Source organism: Tupaia chinensis, unplaced genomic scaffold (genome assembly GCF_000334495.1).
Source record: "Tupaia chinensis unplaced genomic scaffold, TupChi_1.0 Scaffold139733_1, whole genome shotgun sequence".
Lineage (NCBI taxonomy): Eukaryota > Metazoa > Chordata > Mammalia > Scandentia > Tupaiidae > Tupaia > Tupaia belangeri.
Window position 1 is genome coordinate 114,501 of NW_006199613.1, and position 10,337 is coordinate 124,837.

At 55.1% G+C, this 10,337-nt stretch overlaps 1 protein-coding gene across 6 annotated transcripts in view; it reads right to left on the bottom strand.

The window, feature by feature from the left end:
- Positions 1-10,337, bottom strand: part of PRR5L (proline rich 5 like) — a 101,574-nt gene that overhangs the window by 57,779 nt on the left and 33,458 nt on the right. For all 6 annotated transcript variants that reach the window (XR_003546786.1, XM_006162082.2, XM_027765762.1 and 3 more), the window contains one exon: positions 2,239-2,514. Coding sequence is in view for 5 of the 6 variants with exons in the window: in XM_006162082.2 (XP_006162144.1) it covers positions 2,239-2,426 (188 nt within the window). In the remaining variant the exon portion in view is untranslated. The remainder of the gene's footprint in view (positions 1-2,238; positions 2,515-10,337) is intronic.

Consider the following 10,337-nt stretch of genomic DNA (forward strand, 5'->3'; position numbering starts at 1 on the left):
GGGAAAGAGAAACAAGCCCCGGTTAGGGAATCTGTCTCCCAGGGCCATTTTGATAAGCGGCTTGGGGCTGAAAGTGGGTGGGAAGGCCAGGAAGCCCGTGGCCCACACATGACCACATTTCCATCCACCACTTCCTTCCCGGGGTCTGTGGGGAGGAAGGAAGGCGGGAGCCACAAAGACTTGCAGGCAGGAGGGTCTTCCCTCCTGGCCTCAGGCGGCCCTGCCAGCAGCAGCTATTAACAGAAGGTGCAGGAGGTGGGAGCTGCGTGGTCAGGGAGAGTCCGAGCGGCATGCCTGCCAGCGGGGCTGACCTGCACCTGCAGTTCCTCCAGCTGGGAGGCCATGGTCGTGGCTCATGGTGTCTGGGCTAATAGGAAACCATAGTTCTTTGCGTTATTTATTTATTTTTTTCAGAGGGCACATGTGTACAAGAAACAGAGAGAGGGCTCCTCAACAGGAAGGAGAGGGAGCACTCCCCAGGAGGATCCAGTCACACCACCCTTCTCCTCCAGTCTTCTGTCTCCTCACAACCCTGGCACACGTGTGTACCCTGGCATGTGTTTTCAAGCCACTGAACCAGAACTCAAACTAGGGTCGGCCATGTGTGGGATCCAGCTTCCCCTGCAGCACACAAAGGCCAAGCTACCAGCCAGCCTGTCCACTTGGAAGTTTCCCATGGGCCAGCCCCACGGCTCCCACTCCCACCCCTCTGACATGCAGAGGCAGTTAGTCCCCCAGGGACCAGTGCAGACCTCCCCTCACGTGCTCTGGAACCCCAGCCAAGGGTTTTTGCAAAGGAGCTGATTATCGTCTTATCCCAACTGAGTCCTGAGCCCTTTTCAAAGAACAAGGCTCTGGTCAGTACCAAAACATTTCAGAACCCCCCTCCCTATCTCCCGTGCTCTCTCTGCTCGTTAAAAGACTCCACAAGGACCCAAGCTACAAAGAACTCAGTAAAGCTTCAAAAATAATGATGCACTTAATGATAAGAAGAGTATCTGAGGCCAGTCGGTGGTGTGCTGGCTAAGGCAACTAGACCCACATGGTCAACTGGGCAGTTCAAGCCATGGACCTGGGAGCTTGGAAAACACCCAGGTGCCTTACATGCAATGCATGCTCAAAACATTGAAAGGAGAAATGGAGGAGAGGGGCCTGCTTCATGGCTGTGCCCTGTAGGGGAGTGCTTGACCACTGTCTCTCTGTCTAGCGTGAGCACACACACTTCCACCAAATCAAAACAACAAAAAATTAAAAGCAGAACATCTGCACAGGTTCGAGAAATAATAGCCACAGAATGTAAGACAGGGACCAGCAGGTGGCACAATGGCTACATCGACAGACTCCGACACAGAAATGTAAGATGTAGGGGCCAGCAGATAGCACAATGGCTACGTCACCAGACTCCCATGTACTCGAGTCCAGGACCCAGAGGCTTAAACCTCACGCCAGGTGTGTGTGCATGCATGCCCAAAATCCCAACAGGAGAATGGAGGAGAAGGGAGTGCAGCGTGGCCATCCACCCTGAGGAGTGATTTCTCGCTTTCTGTCCCTTTGTCTCTCTGGTAAGCACATGCACCCTATAGCAAAAATTCCTCAAAGGGAAAAGGAAAAGAAATGTAAGACGTAGTAATGGCTCCGTCTCTGCTGGACGCTTTGCTTAAGAGGGCCAGATAAACACCTAAGGACCCAGCGGGTTGGAAATCACGCATGCCTAAATAAGATCCTGGGAGGAAAAGGGATTTCAGTGTGGCCATCCCCCCAGGGGGTGATTTTTCACTTTCCTCTCACTGTCTCTCTCTTTCTCTCTGGTAAGAGTATACACACCCTAAGACAAAAGTCTCTAGGGAAAAAAAAAATCCTAAGCACTCTCAGTGACTGCTCTCCCAAACACCTGTGGCTCACCCTCCTGCAAACCACTGGTTCGTGCTGCTCACCGGAGCTCTTCCAGGCTGCACAGCTCCCCTAAGGCCCCTGAGGTTACTGCCATAACCTCTGCCTTGGTCCTTGGACTTCCGTGGATGTTTGGGGTACGACTAAAGAGAATGAGTGGTAATTACAAATTTCCATCAACTCTCCCAGGCTCCCTGAGGCCTGATTCCTCACTATGAAAACAAAGAAAGCTGATGGCCAGGCTGGCTGTGGGCAGGTGTGTTGCTGTCACCACTCACTCCTCTAATCCTGACCAGATAGGCCTCTGGCCCTGGGCAGACTTCCTTTGCACCCCTGCCTCCCCCTTACCTGTTCCAGGCCGAGTTGGAGCTGAGCTGCAGAGCCTGCCGGGCTGCCTGGAATCGGGGCAGGTCGCTGAGCACAGGCGAGCTCATGAAGCGCGGTCTAGGCCTGCGGAAGGAGCCCATCTCGCAGAACTCGCTGGGCAGGTCAGGAGCGAGGCCGCTGGGCAGGTCAGGAGCGAGGCCGCGGGTCATATGTCCAGGTCAGGGTTCAGTGTAGCCTCTAAACCAGGTCTGGGCTGCCTTCTGGCCCTCAGGCTTCACCCACAAACTTGCCCAACACCTGAAAAGAGAGGGCAGCTTTGACTGAGAACTCCAGGTTCACCCCTGGGGTTGGCAGGGGCTTCCAGCTAGACTCCTCTAGAAGGGTCTGGACTCGGAGGCGGCCTCGGCATCCACGGTTCCCCTTTGCAAGTTGGTGCAGGTTTCGTCTTGGGCAGTGACAATGCAGCCAGGCCGAGGTCGTCCCTCAGAAAACAATTTCCAAGCTGTGCTTGACTGGCTCCCAGGTACACTGCTGGTGGGTACTGCCTGGGTCTCTGTGGTAGAGACGGTTCTCACGAAGCTGTGACCCTTTTGCTTTGGCTGGGGCTACAAAGTGGGCCAGCATGCCTGGCCCTTTCAGACAGGGTCTTGCCAGGTCTGGGCTAACCTCGAACGCGTGGCCGTTCTTCCTCAGCCTCCCCAGTCACTGTAACAGGCACACACCACACACCTAGCCTTGGGGCGGACCGGGAAGAGGCCGCGTAGCTCCAGTTCACAGGGCGCAGCAGCTTACCAACACCTGCTGCTGAGAGACGTGCCTTGAGGGTCATCCGAGCTCCTTGTCCCGGCGCTGACACCCTCGTGTCATTTCCTGACGACGCGGCCGTGTGTCGTCCGTGTTTCCCCAAGACTGGGGCCTCCACCCTGAGCACCCTCACAGCCCCACCTGCCATGTGCACTGGTTCCCCTGCAGGGCACCTTGCTGCCCATCTGCTCTTCACCAGACACTAGCTGGTTGGCGAGACCTTGTCCTGCCAGGGGCTTGCAGTTTATGGAGAAGACGGCTATCTCCTCCTGTGCTCTCCCCACAGTAAACGCTTACTGACACCTCCTCAGGGGCACTTGCCGAGTGCTGGAGGCAAGGAGAGCTCACGGTGGGCGCTGTCTGCACCACACACCTGTCTCCCAGGCTTCAACACACACCGCATCCCGTGCCCAGACTTTTCTTCCTTGTCCTCTCTTCTTACCTAAATGCAACTGACCCTGTAGGGTTGGTTCAAGGTCTCTGTCCTCTTGCAGCAGTTCACAGGAGACTTGGTGGTTGTGAGTGTGTGGTTCAGGGCAGCGGCTTAGGGTTGGCCTGGGCTCGAGTGCGGGCTGGGTAGGCCAAACGGGCCCATTAACTTTCAGTAACTCCCCTCAGCTGTGTACCAAGCCAGTTCCATGGCCCGGTGAGGGCTGAGCTGAGACCAGGCAACATGCCCAGCAGGCTCACAGCCCTCAGGACCGGGCTGTGTCCAGTCAGACTGCCCTTTCCTGGGCCCTGCGGGCCTGTGCTCAGTCTCTTACCCTCAGGGAGCCCGAGGTCTAACAGACAGCATGAAATACACTCTGGAGCCCCACAGAGGAGGGCAGGGGACACGGTGAGCGATGGTCACGCACTAGAGGGTCCCCCAGTGCTCTCGCGGCTACCTCAGCCTTGCTCAGCTCACGCTGCTGCCTCCCAGACTCCAGTGATGGACAAGAGACTCCAGCCACACAGCAGCCTCGGCTGGCAGAGAGGAGGCGCTAAAGCCCTGGGTGCAGCGTTTGGAGGAGCTGCAGTGTCACCCCGACTAGACAGGCTGAGGCCCCTGCCGTCAGAGGACACGGACCTGCTAGCAGCCGTCTGAGGGCCACGCACAGACCATGACCTGTTACACCCAGAGCCAGGGAAGTAATGGCTTAGGGCCAGCCTGCGGCCTGTGGCTGCGGGACTCAGAGCCCATGGCCGGTCAGAATCCCAGCCCACACCGTGAAGACCAGCAGATGGCGTGATGGCTACGTCGCTGGGCTCCCACACAGTCGACTAGTTTGAGTCACGGACCCAGCAATTTAAAACTTACACCGGGCAAGTATGCATGTATGCCCAAGACCCCGACAGGAAACTAACTCAAGGAGAAGGGATCGTGGCACGGCTGTCTCCCCTGAGGGGTGACTGCTTGCTTCCTGTCTGTCTCTACAGTGAGTGCACATGCCCTGTAGCAAAAAATTCTCAAAAAAACAAAATAAACAAAAAAACCCACCGTGTGTGTTGTGTGTGCACACATGCCTCAGATCCCATGGGAAGGGAGGGATGAGAGATGGGATTACAGTGTGGCCATGCCTCATCGGGGGTGCTTTGTCCCTCTGTTTCTCTCTCTGTGTGTCTCTGTCTCCCTCTCTGGTGAGTGCACATGCCCTCTGGCCATTAAAAAACCTAGCAATTTAAGACTAAAAGGGACAGTGTTTCCTGGCCCTTAATTTCACTGCCAGGGAGAGCACACACATGTCCCCCCAACTTCACTGTCAGGGAGAGCACGCATGTTCTGCTTTCTCGTCTCTGCCCTCCACCCTGTGCTCAGAATGAGCTGAGGGTTAATAAATGCATGAACAAACGTCATGAAGTCCTAACATCCCGTTGCCTTTCGGTAACTTCCCAAGTGCCACTGGGACGTGGGTAGAGCTATGCAAGTCCAGAACAAGGTGAAGAAAGAAGAACCACAGAAGCCCCTTGCTGACTTTAGTTAAATTTGCCAGTAAAGTCACACTATGGAGACAGTCTTTGTTTTGCTGTCTGCCTTTAAACGAGCTAATGCAATTCATCTGTGCGATGACAGGGTCTGAATGCCCTCTACCAGGGTCCTAAACTTGAGGTAGGTGTCGCCTCCCAACCACAGAGGGAAGGGAGCAGAAAGGGAGCTCCGGCGTCTGTGCACCTGCCACCTCCCTGTCGAGGCACACCGAGGGTCTAGCTGCTCTGTCCCTCCTCTCCTCAATGGGTGCATCTGGGCTCCGACTCCAAGCTGCCAGAGTCTGGCCAGGGACGTGGCAGACCTCCTCACTAGCAACCTCTCTCAGTAGGGGTGACTAACAGCCAAGAGACCGTAGCCCCCCACGTCGCTGGGCTCCCACACAGTCGACTAGTTTGAGTCACGGACCCAGCAATTTAAAACTTACACCGGGCAAGTATGCATGTATGCCCAAGACCCCGACAGGAAACTAACTCAAGGAGAAGGGATCGTGGCACGGCTGTCTCCCCTGAGGGGTGACTGCTTGCTTCCTGTCTGTCTCTACAGTGAGTGCACATGCCCTGTAGCAAAAAATTCTCAAAAAAACAAAATAAACAAAAAAACCCACCGTGTGTGTTGTGTGTGCACACATGCCTCAGATCCCATGGGAAGGGAGGGATGAGAGATGGGATTACAGTGTGGCCATGCCTCATCGGGGGTGCTTTGTCCCTCTGTTTCTCTCTCTGTGTGTCTCTGTCTCCCTCTCTGGTGAGTGCACATGCCCTCTGGCCATTAAAAAACCTAGCAATTTAAGACTAAAAGGGACAGTGTTTCCTGGCCCTTAATTTCACTGCCAGGGAGAGCACACACATGTCCCCCCAACTTCACTGTCAGGGAGAGCACGCATGTTCTGCTTTCTCGTCTCTGCCCTCCACCCTGTGCTCAGAATGAGCTGAGGGTTAATAAATGCATGAACAAACGTCATGAAGTCCTAACATCCCGTTGCCTTTCGGTAACTTCCCAAGTGCCACTGGGACGTGGGTAGAGCTATGCAAGTCCAGAACAAGGTGAAGAAAGAAGAACCACAGAAGCCCCTTGCTGACTTTAGTTAAATTTGCCAGTAAAGTCACACTATGGAGACAGTCTTTGTTTTGCTGTCTGCCTTTAAACGAGCTAATGCAATTCATCTGTGCGATGACAGGGTCTGAATGCCCTCTACCAGGGTCCTAAACTTGAGGTAGGTGTCGCCTCCCAACCACAGAGGGAAGGGAGCAGAAAGGGAGCTCCGGCGTCTGTGCACCTGCCACCTCCCTGTCGAGGCACACCGAGGGTCTAGCTGCTCTGTCCCTCCTCTCCTCAATGGGTGCATCTGGGCTCCGACTCCAAGCTGCCAGAGTCTGGCCAGGGACGTGGCAGACCTCCTCACTAGCAACCTCTCTCAGTAGGGGTGACTAACAGCCAAGAGACCGTAGCCCCCGCAGCCCTGGAGAGCCACACACACACACAGCGACCATGTCCTCACCTCCAGAGCGTTGTGAGAGTGTCTTGGTCTCCTCCCTCCCTACCCGGGGCAGGGCCAAGGCGCTCTCCAGAACACCCCTCGTGGGAGATGTCGGGAGTGTGGACAGGGACCTAAGGGGAAAGGCCAGCAAACCTGTGTTCACGTGCTCCACAGCTGGTCTTGGGTTAGGCTTGTCCCAACCCCAAATGACAAACCAGACATGACCAGACAGACAAGACCTTGGAGTAGAGTCAGTCCAGGCCTCTGTCCTCAGGGGACAGAGAGGGGCACACACAAGTGAGCTCTCTGCCTGGTCTAGAACTCGCTGGCCCTGCCCAGCCATTCTATAAATGCCTGACGATAGCCATCAGACCTTCCTCATCTGTTCTCAAGCCTGAGCACATGAAGACAGAGAAGCTGGGAATTAAAGCGCAGCCCGTCTGACACAACGCCAGGTTCACGACTGCAGGGACTTGCTCAACCTCACACATGGAGACCAGAGAAGTGACTAACCGCCACAGTGGCACACCACCCACCACTTCTCGAACCAGCCCCTCTTCCCAGCCAGCTCCTACTTTGCTGTGTTTGCAAACCCAGCCTGGAAATCAGAACCGATGCCATGATGTCCAGCCACCTGGCTATGGGCACACATGTCACAACTAACCTTTCATGCCCTGAGATAAGCACATGGCCACGTGGGGCTCTACGGTTATTGTCCATGGGCAAGAGGAGCAGTGGTGGAAAGGAGGGCCCCTCCCTCCCTGCCTGGGCACCTCTCGGAGGCTCCAGTTCCTCCCCCTGAAATGAGATGTTGGCACTGACCACCCTGGGATTGCAGGCTAGATGAGTAAGTAAATCACGAAGAGCAGTCCGGGCCAAAGTGCTACGCGAGTTCTTGTTACATAAACAGGGTGGTGCTACTTTTGTTTCTGAGCTGCCAAGTCAGGGCTGCAGGAGGGTATGCTACACACTCCTCTGCTCTGGTGAGGGGCAGTGGCTGGAACTGTAGTCAGGCCACGTGGCCTAGAGCTCTGTCCCCATCACAGTGCACCTGGCCCTGTCCCTCACAGCATCTCTCACTAACCTTCCACCTGGGCAGTGTGCGCCTCAGCCTCGAAGGCCATCACCATGCTTCCGAGTCCGAATGTAGCCTTAGGGGCAGGTGCAACAGGGATGCCGTTGCCCGTATGGAAGCCAAGGCTCAAGCCGGCAGGCAGCTGTTAGGTCAGAGCTGGCCGAAACCTCCTGGCTCAGTGACTGGCTTGTGCCCACCCGGCAATTCCTGTTTTATTTTTCCTATTATTTCAAAATATTTTCATTACGAAGCACACTTAAGAAAGAGCTTATACACACACACAAACATATGTTCAAATACTGATACACGACCACCTGCTCAAGAAGTAGAACATCATCTCAGAAACCTCACGTGCCCCGCTTCCCTGATAATAGCACAGTAGCATACTGTGGAAAACGTAACACCCATGTCTATCACACACGAAGAGAAAAGCCTCCGCAGGCCACCCCCAGAACTCATGAGATAACCAGGATGTTCTGTCCCCGTGTGGCCTGGCTCAACGTGGTGGCCATGGAGTGTCCAGTGTGGCTGGTGCAGTCAGGGACTGATCTGAAATTGTGCTTTGTTTCAGCAGTGCACACCTGCGAGCACGCAGGGCGCTTCCGTAAGAACGGGAACTCCTTTTCCCACTTCAGCATACGTGCATCACGGCCACCCTCCCTGACAGCTACACATTGATCCTATGTGCATCACGGCCACCCTCCCTGACAGCTACACATTGATCCTATGTGCATCACGGCCACCCTCCCTGACAGCTACACATTGATCCTATGTGCATCACGGCCACCCTCCCTGACAGCTACACATTGATCCTATGTGCATCACGGCCACCCTCCCTGACAGCTACACGTTGATCCTACGTGCATCACGGCCACCCTCCCTGACAGCTACACATTGATCCTACGTGCACCACAGTCACCCTCCCTGACAGCTACACATTGATCCTACATGCACCGCGGCCACCCTCCCTGACAGCTACACGTTGATCATACGTGCATCACGGCCACCCTCCCTGACAGCTACACGTTGATCCTACGTGCATCACGGCCACCCTCCCTGACAGCTACACATTGATCCTAGGTTTGGGCTTGTTAATGATGGCGCAGGTGCACACATGCAGGTGTACACACAATGGTGCAGGTGCAGACATGATGGTGCAGGTGCACACATGCAAGTGTAGGTGCAGACATGGTGGTGCAGGTGCACACATGCAGGTGCAGGTGCACAAATGCTGGTGCACACATGATGATGCAAGTGCACACATGCAGGTGCAGACATACAGTTGCAGACATGATGGTGCAGGTGCGCACATGCAGGTTACACATGATGGTGCAGGTACATACATACAGGTGCACACATGCAGGTGCGGGTGCAGACATGCAGGTGCAGGTGCAGACATGATGGTGCAGGTGCACACATGCAGGTGCAGGCATGATGCAGGTGCAGACATGCAGGTGCAGGTGCACACATAATGGTGCTGGTGCACACACACGAGAGAGAGCGTAGCAGCTCTTGTCACTCCCAACCCCGTCTCCAGCCCTCCAGGCTCCAGGATCTTGGGGCACACACATGCCCAGCATGTTCCAGGCTGACCTGGGGATCCCAACCCATGGTCACCGTATGGTTTCCAATCTCGTAGGATACTTGTGTTACTGTGGCCACAGCTCTTGGTTCTGGTTTTCCAGTCACTGCAAAGCATGTGCATGTCTGTGAGTCTGAGGGTCCACATGACCATTTTTTTAGGATGCATCTTCAGACATGGAGCAGCTCGGTCAAAGGGTCCAGTGACTCTTAGCTAGCATTATCCTACGACTCCAAGACCAGCCCATGGCCCACAGACAGCACTGCAGGGGACTGACAGGCAGAATTCCTAAGGCCTGAAGGATGACAGCCACTGGGCTGTGTCACTCAGGTTTGGAGTTAGACAAACCTGGCTTCAGTGCTCACTCTCCGTAGGAGGAGACAATGCCACCATCCCGAAAGAGACACTCACTTCTTAATCCATAAAACCTGTGATTACCTTATAAGGCAAAAGAGGAGATGAAGTTAAAGATCTTGAGAGAACAGGGTGGTCCTGGGTTATCCAGGTGGGCTCACAAATGCAGTCACATAATCTGTATAAGGAAGACACAGATTAGCGACAGAAGAAAAGATCGGACCCCACAGAGGAGAGGGCAATGTGAAGACGGAGGCAGAGACGAGGCAATGCGGCCACAAGCCAGAGCGAGCAGGGGAAGAGAAAAGAAACAATTCTCCACCTGAGCCTCTGGAGGGAGTATGGCCTGGCCTGTCTTGATTCCGAAATTCTGGCTCCAGAGCTATGAGAGGGTGGTTTCTGTCATATGTCGCAGCAGCAGCAAGAAGCTACGACGCTCACCACGCGGTCTCAGACACTCCGAACTGCAGCTTCCATATCTGAGAGGTGGGGACAGGAGTGGTCATGGAGAGGTGATGGATGGCAGTCAGGCTGGTGTCACTTCTTCCTGTGGCCCAGGACAGGTAATGGGACAAACGAGGACTGGGTGAGGTGATTCAAGTAGGGCTTAGAGCAGTGTGGCTCATGACGCATCCTCGACAAACGCCACCCGCCACTGCCATGGTCCCACTGTGTGGTCTGTCGAGGCTGCTGACCGAAGGCTACACCTGGGGTCTCAGTCTGGGGGCTGGAAGCTCACAGTCAAGGTGTCAGCAGGCTGGCTCCACTTCTTGGCCTGTAGATGCTGCCTTCTGTGCCCACCTGTGGCCTCTCCTGGTACCACACCCCTGGCGGCTGTGCATCTAAGGCACCTCTTCCG